Raw genomic sequence first — 17470 nt, 5'->3', positions numbered from 1 at the left:
GTACTAAGTCTGGAAATGTTGACTCAGATGTCTCACAAAAGTATCAGACAGGTCTCTGTAGCTCTGTAGGTCGCTGATCGTACAGCTAAAAAGGAACATTTGGCAGCTTAGACTTAGAATTTAATATGGGTTTGTTCATTTATTTTCTTGTGTAATGTTCATCAATTATACAGTCATGCTATGAATGCTTTTATTTATTTCTTGATTAACAAATAAAATGAGAATAATAGTCTCATACATGCTAAAAATCTTTTATTAAAATTATTATATCTATAAATATAATAAATGTATAAAACATGCAAAAAATGTTAAAATATATATAAAAACATCTACATATATCACTGTCAATACTACCTTAATAACAGAAAATAAACTACCATTAAATGGTAAAAATGTAAATACGTACATTATATATCATTTTCTAGATAACAAACCTATTCAGATTTTTCCATCATACAAGATACGGTTAGTGCAAAAGTTTGCACACCCCTAAGAATGGAAATGTAGAAGGCATGTAGTGCGTTCAGTCACAGATGTTCCCTTATCACAAGTAATAAAAATGCTCAAATTGTGTGTAATATTAATTATGTAAGATTTTAACAGTTTAAAAAAGACTAGATGATATTAGTGCAGAAGTTTGTATGTCCCTTTCTCCAATAACTTTTTTTACTCACCATCATAAGATTATATTTTTTTGCACTTTTTGTTAATTGGTGTACCTTTTTTTTTTAAAGATAAATTGTCATGCATTTTATTGCCTAGAAACCATGAGAGGTGCACAAACTTTTGCACTAAACTGTATGTAATGTAATCAGTGTTTTATTTTTCTTTATAATAAATTTTCTTTTGCCAGTATTATTGGTTACGAGCCAGTGACACACATATTAACGGTAAAATAAGCACCATCTTTGTCAGTTATTTTCCAGGTGTATTGAGGTATTGAAGCTCTGGAGGTTGTTGTGTTGGAGGTCAGTGTGGTCCATATTGTAGCTTCACTGGAATAGAAAGTGATCCAAACATCAGAATAGGCATCTGAAGGCATCTTCACAAAATCCAGTTTACCTTTTAATCAATAATAAAGTAGTTAAAATGTGATGGTTTATAGATGTCTACTGCAGTCTATGATTTAGAGAATTCTCACTTACCAGAGGAACGATCACTTGTGGGACAACATCCTTTCCATTTGCTCAACTTTCTTGGTGATGTCTGCTAGTATAACAGCGGTTAAGGTTATTGATCCTTCACATTCTGACTCCACTAATTATATGGAGTTCTTAAGACTGAATAATGGAAATTAAAGCAATTTTTTGACTTTACCTTTCCACTATTCTTATATATTATATTTCACTATTCTAATATATAACTATACCAACAACCTTTGGATTAATTTCTGCTTTCATGATTCAGCAAAGCTTTTAATCCATGTACATAGCAGTTTTATCTCAACTGTGTAAAACAACAGGGCAATATTTTCATGATTTACTGTCATTTGGTATTTCAGTAACTTTCAGGAGGTGCTTTATCCTGGTCAGGGTCATGGTGGATCTGGAGCTGATCCCAGGAATTCACATTGAATGGAACCCAAGTTCGTCACAGGGCACACACACACCCACATTCACACCTAGGTGTAATTTAACATAGCCAATCAATCTATGAACATGTTTTTGAGAGGAAGGTGGAGAACCTGGAGGAAACCCACACAGACACAGGGAGAACATGAGAAACTCCACACAGACAGTAAACTGAGCTCTGGATGGAGCTGTAACACGAAAACACTACCCACTGTGACTTTAAACTAAGAACAACGAAAACATTTATAAACACATAGCAGCTTTGCTGTGACTAAGACAAATACTGTGATTTGAGTTAAAGAGCAGGACACAAGTTTCTCCTTTTTTTTTCCATCTCATATACAGTCTCCTCCAAAAGTATTGGAACTGCAAGGCCAATTCTTTTGTTTTTGCTATACACTGAAGACATCTGGGTGTGAGATCAAAAGATGAATAATAGACGATAGATCAGAATTTCAGCTTTTATTTCCTGATATTTACATCTATAAGTGTTAAACAACTTAGAACATGGCACCTTTTGTTTGAACCTACCCATTTTTCAAGTGACCAAAAATATAATATATGACAGGTGTTTCTTGTTGCCCAGGTGTGCTCTATTAGATTGATTGTTTAACCAATCAATAGCACTGAATGTCTACTCTTGGTTTGAGCCCTGGGTTCCACCTGTGAAGACTGCATTTCTTGTTAAAAAGGGTAAACCAACATGAAGACCAGGGAGCTGTATTTGGGAGAAAAACAAGTCATTTTGAACGAAATCGATCAGAGACAATGCACAAGCATTGGGCTTAGCCAATACAACAATTTGGAATGCCCTAGAAACAAAAAAACACTGGTGTACTAACAACAATCGAACAGGTCGGCCAGTGAAACAGCAGTTGATGACAGAAACATTGTGAGAGCTGTGAAGCAAAACCCAAAAACAAGAGTCAGTGACATCACCAACAAAATTCCACAGGGCAGCGGTGAAGGTATCACAAAACACCATTTGAAGAAGACTTAGAGAGCAGAAATATAGAGGCCATACCACAAGAAGCAATACACTCATCAGCAGGGAAAATCAGAAGGCCAGATTTGAATTTGCGAAGAAATACAGAGATAAGCCACAGAAGTTCTGGAGCCAAGACTAACCTCTACCAAAGTGATGGAAAGGCCAAAGGGTGGAGAAAGAAAGCATCTGTTCATGATCCAAAACATACGAGCTCATTGGTCAAGCATGGAGGAGGTAGTGTCAGGGGTAAGGCTTGCATGGCTGCTTCTGAAACAGGTTCACTAATCTTTATTGATGATGGAACTCATGATGGTAGCAGCAGAATGAATTCAGAAGTCTACAGAAACATTCTGTCTGCCAAATTACAGAGAAATGCATCCAATCTAATTGGGAGGAACTTCATCATGAAGCGAGACAATGACCCAAAACACACTGCCAGCACAACAAAGGACTTCATCAGGGGAAGACAGTGGAAAGTTTTAGACTGGCCAAGTCAATCACCAGACCTTAACCCAACTGAGCAGCATTTCACCTCCTGAAGAGGAAACTGAAGGGAGAAACCCCCCAAAACAAACAACAACTCAAAGAAACTATGGTACAAACTGCAGTGGTACAAGTGCCATCAAATTACAATACCAGAGCTCCACCTTCAGTATAACTCCAGAATGTACTCTACTGTATGGGCATCAATATCTTCAAACCAAAGACTAACTTATTATCAATATCAATATACAGTATAATATAGACCAAGGTATGTATATGTTTAAGTGTTAAGTAGTGATGGGAATTCTGGCTCTTTTCAGTGAGTCAGATCATTTGGCTCAGTTCGCCAATAAGAGTTGACTCTTTGCCCGTTTTTTTCTAATTGGTGATATTTTGACAAATGATTCAACTTCTTTACCAAACTTTGACTAAAAGTGAGTTGGCTTTCAAAATTCACCTGGAAGAGTTGACTCGTTAAGTCCCAGTTTTAAAAAAATTTTTTAGTTTCATCCATGTATAAAACTGCAAGGAAAGGATATGTTTGCCATTCAGGGCCTGGATGGAGTTTTGTGTCTGCCTTTGGAAAGCCAGTATGGCCTCACAGTGACACGGATCCTGAATGACCTCCACCTTCACCTCTTCATATCGGAATTAAGCAAAGTTTGTTAGTCAGATGCTACTTTTCTGTGTGTTCTAGCCTATAAAACACTACTTGTTACATTCTAACTAACTATAAACTGCAACACACCTTACCTTCTATATAATGTTTATCTGAATATCTTTTAATGAATAATCAAACAGGTTAATTATGGTTTTCATATTGATCCCACATTTTGAAAGTTATTAATTACAAGTAAATAACTCAGAAGTTATTTTCCTTAAGAAAAATTCTAGTGTCTTCGGTATTTTTTTGTAGTTTGTTAGTGAAAATGTAACACTTAGCAACAGCTAATGCAATGTTGTCAAATACGCTTTCGCAACATTGCGAGTGCTACGTGGTGTTTTTTCCCCCGAATCAATGCTAAAATTGATTCCGGACACAAACAGGACAGATGAGGTCTCGCCCAATAACCAGTCTGAGCCAGATCATTTTTCAAATTAAAGCAGCCTCAAATGTTACGAAAATTTAGCTTTCTACTCAGTGCTGGTAGTCCATAAACATGCCAATTGATTAACCAATGACCAAAATGCTGACTCTTTCTATAAAACCCTACAGACTCTTCTTGGCAACTGACTTTCAGATTTGATTCTACAGTCTACAGCAGGACTATTCAGTTTTGATTTGAGGGCTGCAATGTCTAAGAGTAGTTTCTCCAACCAGCATGCCAGTGAATGAAGTTTAGAATTTCATGAAGTACAATGATCCAATCAAGAAGAAGACATATGTATATGTTTTATTTAAGATATGTACAGATTCCCTTGCTCTGAATTGGAATAATTAATCTTTAACTAGGTAGGCTGCCTGATTGGAGTGAACAAACAGAGCTTGAACCCACAGATGAATAGCCTGGTCTACAGGGTCTTACGGGAACAAGACTCTTGTCTTCATTCAAGACAAACTCTCTTCGGCATTCACAGTGATAGGAGCCATCACTGCTGACACAAATGTGCTCACACACAATCATGTCCCATCCCACACTGGTCCAGACCTGCAACGAGTCACGAGTAAAGCACTGGAGAAATCTAGATGTGGTATCTTCAGTAGATACAAGCTGTTTATAAAGCTGAAGCCATTTACAGGTTACAGGTTTACCAAGGGGTGCCCTCTACATTTGACAATTTCCATTCTCCTGAACAACTTTCCCTTCAAAAAGCATGCCCAACCTCCCCCCTTTATTGCATCCCTGGGTCTAACTAATACAAAAAAATGCCAATGTTTTCTATGTGATACTCCCAAACCGTAAACAATTAACCAACTTAGAGTGTCCTGGGCTGACTATCAGATTTTAATCTATAGTCTACAGCAGGACTATTCAGTTTTGGCTCCTGAAGGCTGCAACATCTACCAGTAGTTTTTCCAACCAATATACCAGCGAAATGCAGCATACCAGGTTATAAGGCTTCTTTTTAACAATATTTGTTTGTTTAGGTTGTGTATACCACAACTGATTAGAGTTACAGAATGTCACTATGTACAACTAATCAAGAAGAAGCAGATGCCTCTCACATCTCAAAATGATGGTGGTAGTACACATAAGATATTGGAGAGTTGGAAATTGTTACTGTGAATTAAAAGGAATAAATTATCTTTAAGTAGGTAGGGTGCCTGGTTGGAGTGAACACACAGAGCTTGAGCCCCCAGATGAATAGCCTGGTCTACAAGGTCTTACGTGAACAAGTTTTCTTGTCTTCATTTAAAACAAAGCCCCTCCAGCATTCACAGTGATAGGAGCCATCACTGCTGACACAAATGTGCTCACAGTCATGTCCCATCCCGCACTGGTCCAGACCTGCAACAAGTCATGAGTGAAGCACTGCAGATATCCAGATGTCATATTGTTACAAGACTCTAAGGCTTTAAAACCTAATATAAATATGATTTCTGTGAAACCATCAGTTAAGTAGCATTGAACAAGCCATTACCATTTATGACATGGTTTAACTGGGCTCACCAGTACAGATTTTTGGCTCTCCGCCCTGTAAAATTTCAATTCTTCTGAACAAGTGGACAATTTTTGTTTTACAGGGTCACATTGGGTCCTTTGTGTACTCAGGACTCTGGGAGTCATCTCCATCTTCCCTCCCCCTTTATGACATACCTGGGTTCAGCTAGTGACGAACTACCAAGCCTTAAACAATTAACCAACTTACAGCTTCTTGGTGTCCTTCAGAGTTGATTCTATGATTTACAACAGGACAACTCAGTTTTGACTCATGGGCTGTAATGTCTAGTAGTTTCTCCAACCAACGTACCACTGAAATGCACTATACCAGTATATTAGCTTCATTTTAATGCTTTTTCTTTTTGTTTAGGAGTCTAATTGGTTGTGCATACCGCACATGATCACAGTTACAGAATGTCCCCATGTACCTCCCATCAAGGAGAAGTAGATACCTCTCAATTTTCAAAATGATTTAAATGTTTTGGTGGCTGTACATCGATACACGATGAATTAAGGTGTATCAATTATTATTATGTAGGTAGTATTCCTGGTTGGAGTGAATATATGGTCCAGATCTGCAACAAGTCACAAGGAAGATACTGGAGAATTCCAGATCTCGTATGTTTACAGGAATCTGAGAATAAGCTTTCAGAACCTAATGCACTCCATATCTGTAAAACCTTCGATTAATGCAAACAGCTTGTATAGCTGAAAAACAATACATTTATTTCAGGCTAATAGTTTAACGAGGGGTGGCCTCCACCCATAACAATTTTCATTCCTCTGGACAACTTTCCCTTCCATGAACAACCTCCTTGGAGCATTTAAAATCAGGCCCAACTTCCCCCTCTTTATGGAACCCCTGGGTTTAACTAATGGCAAAAATGCTGACGTTGTCTATGTGATACTCCCAAACCTTAAGCAATTAATCAAATTAGAGCTTCTTGGTGAACTGACCTTGATTTTACAGGCTACAACAGGACTATTCACTTTTGGCTGCAAAGTCTACCAGTAGTTTCTCCAACCAACATACCAGTGAAATGCACCATACCAGGTTATGAGGCTTTGTTTCAGTAATATTGTTTGTTTGGGAGTCTGATTGGTTGTGCATACCACAACTGGTGAGATTTACAGGATGACTCCATGTACATCCAATCGAGAAGATGTAGATTCCTATCAATTCTCAAAACAATTTCAGTGTGGTGGTACTCAGGAGATACTGAGATTTGGAAATCAATGCTGTGAATTAATAGGTATGAATTATTTTTATGTAGGTAGGGTGCTTGGTTGGATTGAACATACTGAGCTTGAACCCTCAGATGAATAGCCTGGTCTACAAGGTCTTACGTGAACAAGTTTTCTTGTCTTCATTCAAGACAAAGCCTCTCCGGCATTCACAGTGATAGGAGCCATCACTGCTGACACAAATGTGCTCACAGTCATGTCCCATCTCACACTGGTCCAGACCTGCAATGAGTCATGAGGAAGGTACTGGAGAAATCTAGATGTCAAAACTTTACAGGAATATGAGGCTAAGCTGCTGGAACTGGATACATATATTAAATGGTCATAAATAGGCATGAAACAAGTCATTACCATTTATGACACATTACACCAAGTAACTCACTGGCACTACTGTCATCATCATCATCATCATCATCATCACCAACACTGGCCTTGAAACAAGACTTCTTGTCCTGCATCAAGACAAAGCCTGGGGGACAGGTGCAGTAATAGGAGGAGCCACTGCTCACACAAGTGTGCTGACAGTCATGACCCAGTGCACAAGCATCGATACCTGGAACAAGTCATGAACATTGTGAAATTATATTTGAAATAGCATAGTTAATAGTTATGTTATGGGTGTTGAGGCTCCCCTATTATGTTTTTCTTCTGCATTAAGACTATCATGCTTAAAATATGCAACTATTGTTTATTAGTTAATAAATGATGATCTGCTTATTGGTTAACCGTATGCACCAGTACAGATTTTGGGCCCAACACCCTGGACAATCTTCATTCCTTTGGAAAATTTTCATTACGCAAAGTCTCCTTGGGTTCCCTCTGTTGATTCGGGAACCTTGGACACTTTTGGTTTAAAATTTGTTTCCTCAGTCTATAACAGTCCTATTTAATTTCCAACCAGCATACAGACCACATATTATTAGGACTGATTGTAACATTGTTTGCTTTTTTCACCATTGTCTGGATTAAGTGGATAAGAAATAGATCAAGGCTCCCAGGTGGCACAATAGAAAAGTATTCATGGGAGATCGCGAATTCAAATCCTGACAATGCCACAGCCATCTGTGGCCGGGAGTCCAAGAGAGCAGAACTGCCCGTGCTCTCTGTGTGGAATGACAATTCTCTTTCCCCTGTCCATCACAGAGGCACTAGCCAATCGTGAGCTCATGTATGTAGAAGAGGGCAGTTAGCACTTTCCTCCAAGTGTATTCAGCTACCTTGTGACAGAGCATGAGCCGCAGTTCAAAAACATGCAGTGGCTTCACATGTCTCAGAGGAAGCACACGCTAGCCTTCACCCTCCCTGCTTGGTACTTGTCTCACGATAGATAAGCAAAGCTAGGTACTGGGTGGGAAAGGAGCGTTGTGCAAAAATTACAATATTCACAACACGCAAAAGACAAAACATTGCCCTTTACTTAATTTGGTTATATGATCTCTGAAATGTGCCACACTAATCGGATTGTGCTGAATATGTGAAGTAAGATTATTATAAATTTTATTGGAATGGTACGACATATTTTCACCTTAACTGTTATTGAATTCCTCAGGAAGAAATGGCATGAAAAAAATCATTCAGTACCATTTCTGCCATGACATTAAAACTCACTGGTGCTACTTTCACTATCTTCGTCGCCATCATTACGTCCATTGCCTGCACCATCGGTGTGACCATCACGGCCACCATCCCTGCCAATGGAACATGTTCTCTTGTCTTCGTTTAAGACATAGCCAGGACGACACTTGCAGTAATAGGACATTCCACTTCCAACACAGATGTGTTGACAGCTGTGTCCAATTTTGCATGGGGATACACCTGGAATGGACAATTTTATACACCATAACAAAAGAGAAATTCGGGATCTTTTCCTGAAAAAAATTCCCCAAACGTGTCTGGTTTATACTGCACTATGGAAAGTAATGACGGTTAAGTTTCACGTCTAATTTGAACCAAAGTCATAGTTCCTAAACACATTTTTTACCCAGAAGTAATGTAAAAAAGTATAGGAGGTACCTTTGCAAAAACTTGGCAGACCGAATGTTTTAAGAACCAAATATTCTTTAACAAACAACAAATATGTTAGAACCAAGAGACGCTGTCATCCCATAGACCTGAGCTGCTATTCTTGGTAAAGTTTGATACTTTTGGTACTTTTTTTAAACAACATATACGTCATGGAACCCAAATAAAGCAGAACCACCAGGATGCAGGGCACGCGTTTGTCATCTGTCTCGCTAGTCAGTGAGAGAAAGACGTTTCACTGAGCTGAAAGGAACAGTAACATTAGTGCAAACCAGGAGACGACGTTGCCTGCATGAGTTGTTTAACATCATGACAATGTTACAGGGTCTATGCAGGTCGACCATCCATCGAAATTCCACAGCATGGGATGGATCAGAGTTTTAATCCAGCTGACTGCTCTGTTGGATTTGTTCTGTTATACACATAGCACAAAAAATGTATAGGTGTGCTTGGATTTCTAACAGTATAATATGTATCATGTAATATATAATTTTGTATGACCTTCAGAGTCATGACAAAGGCAGCTTTGGTAGTGCAGCTGTGTAGCAGGAGTTTTGATTTTTTTCTTTTTTCTTTTTTTTTAAATTAATGACTAAATAAGTAGGTTAGTTATGAAGGATTTTTAATGATGTCTTGCTGTGTGCAAGCAAAGCAATTTGCCAAAAATAACTAATGCCTGGGCCACAGTAAAGAAAAATCGGACTGACTTTGAGGCTAATTTGCCCTTCCTGAGTCTCAATGATCACAATATTATATTCCACAATATATTATATTCCTAGATATCCTTTGGTTTGGAATGTATAAAACTTAACATACTGTCTCGTGAAAATGCAGTCTTGATGACATGCATGAAAGTTTTCTACCTTTGATATTTTATCTTATTTTAATTATTTGAAATGTATTACAAATAAGAAAGTAAAAAAAAAAACACTTCTACTAACAATGTATTAATTATTAATTAACTACTAAATTATGAATCAATTATCAATCAATGACTTGTAATGTGTCATTTAATGCCACTTTAATAGGAACAGCTTCTCATTATCCAATCAGCCGATCATGTGGCAGCAGTGCAACGTATAAAATCACGCTACGTTACCTGGCCTTTCTACAATCTTCACCTATCCAGTTTTGGTGAACCTGTGCCCAGTGTAGCCTCGAATTCCTGTTCTTGGCTGACAGGAGAGGAACCCATCTGCCCCAAGATTTGACATTTCGTACATTCTGAGATGTTTTCTGCTCACAACTGTTGTAAAGAGTGGTTATTTGGGTTACCGTAGCTTTCCTGCCAGCTAGAACCAGTGTGATCATTCTCCTCTGGCTTCTCTCATGAACAAGGTGTTTCTGCCCACAGAACTACTGCTAGCTGGATGTTTTTTGCACAATTCTATGTAAACACTAGAGACTTGTGCAGGAAAATCCCAGCAGTTTCCAAAATACTCAAACCAGCCTGTCTGACACTAACAAACACGCCACAGTTGAAGTCACCGAGATCACATTCTGAACCTGTATCTGCATGATTGTACATACTGCACCGATGCCACATGATTGGCTGATTGGATTATTGCATGAATGTGAACGTGTATGTGTTCCTAATAAAGTGGCCAATGAATGTATGTTTATATATCGTATATGTTTTGTTGAGTCATTCCCCTCCATAACTGTAAAAAAATATTTAAAAATTATACATCCGCACTGAACTGCACAGTTGTCCGCCATATTTGCTTTGATCCAAAGTCACATTTGTTCACGAGAAATCCTGCAAGGTCTCAGATTCCCGTCATTGATTCGTGATCATAATTAAAAACTGTGATTTGTTTTGTTCCGCGCAAGTTTTGCACTGTGGTTTAGTTTGATGATTGGTAGATGATCTTGTAAAATCTATCATTAGATTTTGAATCTCTTATATTTTCAAGAAATAAATCTTGTAGTGTGGCCCAGGCATAACTCTGATCACGATATATCAGAGTAATTAGCACCATCTGCAGACTCTTACGTTTGAGGGAGCATGTTCTCTGGTCCTCGTTCAAAATATAACTCTTCTGACACTTGCAGTAAAAGGAGGAGCCACTGCTGACACAAATGTGCTCGCAGTCATTTCCCATGGCACAGGGATCCATACCTGGAACAAGCTCTTTTTCGGTTACTCTTTTTTGAGCCAGAAGCTCTGGGATGACGTTATTCACTTGATTCACTTTTCTCCTGCCAGGATTTACATGCACTTTATCTTAAAAGCTTTTTTTTTCATCATACATGATACATATGATTTCACAGTTAAATGAGACCAGGGTGAAATACAGATGGAGGTTTATCTCCTCAAATCCGTCTCAACACAAAAATAAATAACTAAAATATCAAAGCAGTTAGCCAGGCCTGCTTCTGAGAAATTCCAGTGCAGCAGCACAAACTAAAACATTATAGAACACGAGTTCATTTTCCTGAAAAAGATTACGAAACTTTTCTGCAGCTGGGAGAAGAAGAGCGGGAACCAGTCCTAGAACGTAAATGGTTAATGCATTCATATAACATGCATGTATGTGTATATTTAAAGTGCTATCTGTATAGAAATCACAATTTTTGCAAAATATTGTAAAAGCAGAATCAACATTATATTGAAAAATACTTGATTTAAAAATAATTGATTTTGCACACAAACCTGCTAATACAAATATAAATGCATAAAAATGCAATATCTTAAATTCAACTTAGATGCTATTCTGGAGTTCCTATTTTTAAAAAATTTACTTTTTATACATATAATAAAGATAATCCTCATGGGGAAATGAAAGGATTTTATTTTATAATCTAAAAAATCCTCCAATCATGTTGTCAATGCCCATTAAAAGATTGGTATAAATGCATTAAATTAAAAGAGATTTTTAAACCAATAGCAACCCCCAACCCGTATTCCTACCACACAGAGTCTCCCTGAACTTGGAGGTGAGCTTCTCGATGACGCCGTACGTCTCCACGTAGAACACGTGGTCTTCCAGTGGGTTGCTGGCCATGAGCTTGAGCGACCGCATGTCGGCCCGGTCCACCCCCACGGCGTAGATCTCGATCCCTCGGGCTCGGGCTGCAGCAGACACCTCCTCCACCTGATCCTGAGGACGCCCATCCGTGACAATGATGGCCACCTTTGCGATGTTCTGTGATTTCGGCCGTGCCCCTGACTGCTCGGTGAAGGCCTCTTCCATGGCTTTCTTGATGGCCAGACCGGTCATGGTCCCCGCAGCCAGGGGTTCGATGACACTGATTGCTTGCTTCATGTTTTGTTTTTTCAGATGGTCTTTGAGGAGGAACTCGATTTTGACAGTGCTGGCGTAGTTCACCACGGCGACCCGGGTGGCATCAGCGCCGATGTCCAGAGTGTCCACCATGTCTGAAAGGAAGACCTTAACCTTCTCAAACTCACCTGGACGCACACTGCGAGAGCTGTCTATGATAAAGACAAGGTCCAGTGGGCGGCTCCTACAGTGAGAATCTGTAGCTGAGAGCAAAAAAAAACCCTTTTATTAATGTTTTGTATTAAAGATGGATTATTTTGTTGGGTAGAGGTTTAATAAGACACTCGGGACCAACTACTTCCTGATGCACAAGCTTGAGTTGAGCACAGAGGTTAGTATGATGGTGACTTAAATCTGACCCAATGCCATGACAAGGGAAAGTACAGAACAACATACAAGCAGGTTTTTCTTGGTCTTTAATCTAAAGTGGAGACTCCAAAATGATAAAACACTCCCACTTTCACTCCTGTTGGATCTGCAGCATTGGGCTCAAGCTCCACTGGTATTACGTCTAATTCCTTTGTCTCATTCTGTTATTTAAAAAAAAAACTAAAGCACAACACACTGATATGTTGTACTGGCATTGGGTTGTATTTAAGTTTAAGTATCTTTTTCTTAGCACTGCTTACTTTTCGTTACGTTTAAAAGGCAGTTACTTTTTTTTTTTAAATGAACATTTATGGTCATTTAAAAAAAGTCTTAAAGGTGATTCAGTAATATGACATCACCATACAGTATAATGTAACGTAAATCACAACCAAAACTGCCACAATATGAAAGGGTAAATAACAGAAAAATATGAGAAGACAATGGGCTGTTTTGTTTATTTATTTATTTTCAGCTTCTGATTGCTCAGAAGGTGTTGACTTTGTAAAGGCAAATCACAGGTTGATATTAATGTGATTGTTCTAATATGTTAATTTTGTAGGAACAACTTACAACTTGTATGGCAGACACTCCATATAACCAGATTTAAAATGCTTAATTGTTGATATGGCAAAGTTTTCTGTGAGGAGATATTTATTTAGCATTTTTGGAAGGAGTCTCCAGTGTCAGGCAGCTGACACGGGAAAGCCTTCAGGACAGAGGAGTTTTTATCAAAATACCACGGTCAGAAATGTGGGGCTTGCTCTTCATGGCTGGTGTGCCGGTGGTCAAAGTCAATTTTGTGAGTTTGGTGAATATTTATACCTCTGTAAATTGTTTACATTTCCAGATTGACTTCTAACTTAATATAAGCATCTGTTCTTGAGCTGAAAGATTTTACTATTTGTACCACCTCTGCTTAATTGATTAGTGGTCAAATTCATAAGCCACTTTTATGTCAAATGAAATATATTGCTCAATTATCACAAACTATGGTCCATGATGCCATACACCTGAATCCACCTTTAGCGCAAAGGAAGCTCTGCTTTCATGAGGCTGAGATTTGACACTACCAGCTGATTTTTTTAGTACCTGTCCTCCCTGCACTGAGTGGAGCCTGAGGCTGAGCTGAGGTTGTTTTAGGATACTGCTGTGGCGCCAGAGTGGACGCTGGCAAGAATCGAGATGAGGTGGCTTCATTGGATAGTTGTGGCGCCAGAGTGGATGCTGGCACGGACTGAGATGAGGTGGATTCACGGAATAGTTGTGGCGCCAGAGTGGACTTTGGCAGTGAGAGATTTGGCCGCAGTGAGGAGGTTATCCAGGTCCACTGGTGTACAGGAGGAGATGTTGGTTGGAAAGGTATCCCTGGGTCACCTGTTGGAATGTGTGATCGTTCTGGATTTGCTGCTGATTGTTCAGGACCTCCAGGTGTTACTTCTGGAACTACAAGTGATTGTTCTGGGTCTGAAAATGAAAGTCCTGGAACTACAAGAGACTTTTCTGGACCTACATGTGAAGGTTCTGGAATTACAAGTGACTGTTCTGGATCTGTAAACGAAATTTCTGGTACTAAAGTTGAAAGTCCTGGAACTACAAGTGGTTGTTCTGGACCTTCTCGTGATTGTCCCTGGCCTGGATGTGACCTGTCTGGACCTGCAGGTGATAATTCTGGAATTACAAGTGATTGTTCTTTAACTGTGGTTGAAAGTCCTGGAACTGCAAGTGTTTCTTCCGGAGCTGCACGCGAACGTTCCTGACCTGCAAGCGATTCTTCCGTGACTGTAACGCGTCCGTCTGAACCTGTAAGCGATCCTTCAGAAGTTGATACTTTGCGGCAAACTACTGGTGTCCATTCACCCTTCAGCTGCTGGTTCTCCGGCGATGGAGACGGCCTTTTCTCTGTTGTGGATAAGTCTTTTTGCCAGTCATAAACCTTAGCTGGAGAAAGACTCTTGGGTATAGGATAGCTCACCAGTTGTGGCAAAACCTTTGGCTGGTCTTTATGAAGATACTGCTCTCCATTTAACCGATATTTACTGCTGTCTACTACGGTCCACCAACAGGGAAAAGTCGGATTTCAAATTAGTGACACAAAGACAAGACAAAAGTTGTTAGTTTAAAAGAAAAAAATCATGCCTTATAGTCACAACTAAAAAGAACATGGAATTACAATATAAATGCATATTACAAAACATGCCTTTAAAGGAATATTCCAACATTTTACTCCAACCTACTCTCCATCCACCACACCTGTAATGTATATATGATTACCATAGTTAGTCATTTCAACAGGTTTCCTTGTATAAAGGAAAATAACGGAAAACCTGGTTACTTGAAACTAACTTGTCATGGAAGTCAAAGGGCTGAATTCTGTATTCTGCGTTCAATTCTGAACATATTTCTTATTAATTCTTCACTCAAAAATGTTATATAATATGAATAACAATCTAGTATAAAAATATAGTCCATACTGTTGCAGCCATCTATCTCTTATATCATTTATATTATATTTTATATTTTTCTTTTCTACTTGTAAAAAGAAAAGAAGTAAATTCTGGTTTATGTAAATTCCATTTTTATGTCACGGACAGTCGTGAAACATTTCACTGCATGTCGTATTGTGTATAGTTTTGTGTGTGTGACCAATAAATTCTGAATTTGAATTTGAATCTAAATATCTATAACTCATCCTTGAATATTACAGAGATGGGACTACTTTTTCAGAGAGAGGAATTTATGTGTGGAGATTGTATTTTTGTAGATACCACAAAAGGCATAAATAATCAAAATTACTGTACATTGCTTTGCTCAAAGATGCAAAGTTTTAATAAAAATAAAAAAAAAGATGCAAAGTTTTAATAAAGCTCCTTAAGAACAGCTTTGCTAAGACTTTCTCACTTATTTGTCTTGAAAGATTTGAATTCACATTATATAGTCACACATTTAAAACAACTGCACTTAGATTTTTCCATTCATTTCTCGTACAGGGAAACATGATCAACACACACACACACACACACATGCTACAGATGTGGTGGATAGAGATAAGGTTGAAGAACACTGGAGTTCTCCTTTAATGTTTGCATAAAGGTTTTCTTTAGAGATGAGATTTTGGTTTTACTATATAATGAAAAATATAGTATAAATATAAATATATATTTATAAATAATAAATAATAAATATAGTATATTTACTATATATTTTGATTTTTACTCTATTCCACTGTAGATTAAATGAAAGTTACACACAAACGTGTTTATGCGAAAGGTGGAGAAGTCATATTTGTGGTTTTTAATTGCAGTGCATCAAGAAAAAAATAATGAAACTGTATGTTCCATTTGCTGATGCACGCTGAGACAAAATGCAAACATGACAAGTTTACACAATTTAATTATCCTCGCCTTGAAAACCAGTCAGGAAAACATAAATGCATCATACACATCAAATAAGTGGTGCTTAATTAGCAAAGAAATTGACATTAAGTCAGGTTAGAATGTAGAAGGTAAGATTTATTTTAGTTAAATCAAACTGTACCTGCTGGATTAAGCGTCCTCAGTGGTAGTCTGGTGTTGGATGGATTAGCATAGTTTCTTCTTTGTGCGTAACTTTGGGCTAAAATCTGTGATGGATAAATAACATTATAGCAGTCAGAGATATCCACCAAATGGATGAATGAAAGGCAAGAGAGTAAAACCGCGATGAAGGGCTTCATTGTGCCGAGGTGCTCTTTACACTTCTTGTTCTGTCCCTATAGCCGACTGACACCAAAGTGCTTGTGGCCACATTCTATTTGAAGAGCTCAAATGAAAACGTGTAAAATTCCTGTCCAATCCAAATATCACAGGGGTGGATACTAAGTGATATATGATCAGTTCTTACCACCTGAAAGGTTTTATACCTCAATAAATACCACAGTAAAATGTATCTTTTATCATACTTGTATAAATTCTGATTGTTTTCTGATTGTAAATGTCCTCTGTAGCTTCCTGTAGAATCCTTTATTTAACACTGTCAGGTAGAAAAAAGTGTTTAAATGAAGTACAGGAAATCATTTAAAAGTTAAAATACACTGCGCAAGGTGTTTAAATTCATAGTAGTAGCAGATTTACCAAATCCAATTCAAAATCTCAAGCACATAACATCATTTTTAAGATCATTGAAGTATAGTACATCAACCTCATTCATCAAGGAATTGAAAAGCAAATATTCATTGGTGTGGCAAATTTAAAAGAAATCAGTCTCTGAAAAAAAAAAAGAAAGCAATTGGATGATGAGATAAACTGTGTAGTATTACGGCATTAGTGTATTACCTCATTTGTTACAAAAACAGTTTGACAATTTGACAAGATGTCTTATTTTTTTTGGCCAAGCAAATTCTTATTAAAGAATGGCATGATACATGTGTTATCCATTCATAATTACATTTAGTGTTTTGGAATGTCCACAAAAAAAGTTCCTGTTAGCACTTACGTTATGGCAGCTATAAACAGTTGTTCATTCAGCAGCGTCTTTTTATCTCGCTTGTGAAGTTAATAAGACAAAAAAAAGCAGCTTGTCATGGTACCAAGAAAAAATAAACCATAAAGCTCTCCATCCTAAAGACTTAATATTACAGCTTTACCTTTGACAGTTACAAAACACTCACACTGGAGTCTCCTTCCAAAAATGTTACATATATCTCTTCACAGAAAGCTTCACTATATCAACAAATACACACTTTTTAAATCTGTCTTCGTGGAGCGTATATAATACAGAACTGTATATAATATGGAGCTGTTGCCATATTCAATTCAATTCAATTCAATTTTATTTGTATAGCGCTTTTAACAATGGATATTGTCACAAAGCAGCTTTACAGAAATATATAAATTCAGGATCTAAATTTTAAATTTATAAATTTAA

The 17470-nt window shown here is 37.8% G+C and overlaps 1 protein-coding gene across 9 annotated transcripts; it reads right to left on the bottom strand.

The window, feature by feature from the left end:
- Positions 1-720: 720 nt before the first annotated feature.
- matn3a (matrilin 3a) lies at positions 721-16334 on the bottom strand. Of its 9 annotated transcripts, none has more exons than XM_053242201.1 (10): positions 16103-16334; positions 13658-14614; positions 11827-12402; positions 8499-8705; positions 7273-7443; positions 6993-7112; positions 5373-5492; positions 3584-3680; positions 1146-1214; positions 721-1062 (listed from the first exon to the last, which is right to left on the bottom strand). In XM_053242201.1, exons 1-9 carry the CDS (start codon positions 16278-16280, stop codon positions 1157-1159), a joined length of 2484 nt encoding a protein of 827 aa, XP_053098176.1. In that variant the 5' UTR covers positions 16281-16334; the 3' UTR covers positions 721-1062; positions 1146-1156. The 9 variants fall into 9 exon arrangements, with proteins under 9 accessions (XP_053098176.1, XP_053098175.1, XP_053098177.1 ...); XM_053242200.1 differs by having other exon boundaries at positions 721-995; XM_053242202.1 differs by having other exon boundaries at positions 721-995; positions 13658-14611.
- Between the last annotated feature and the right edge of the window lie 1136 nt (positions 16335-17470).

Source organism: Pangasianodon hypophthalmus, chromosome 19 (genome assembly GCF_027358585.1).
Source record: "Pangasianodon hypophthalmus isolate fPanHyp1 chromosome 19, fPanHyp1.pri, whole genome shotgun sequence".
In the NCBI taxonomy this organism is placed as follows: Eukaryota; Metazoa; Chordata; class Actinopteri; order Siluriformes; family Pangasiidae; genus Pangasianodon; species Pangasianodon hypophthalmus.
This window is presented reverse-complemented; position numbering and strand designations above follow the sequence as displayed.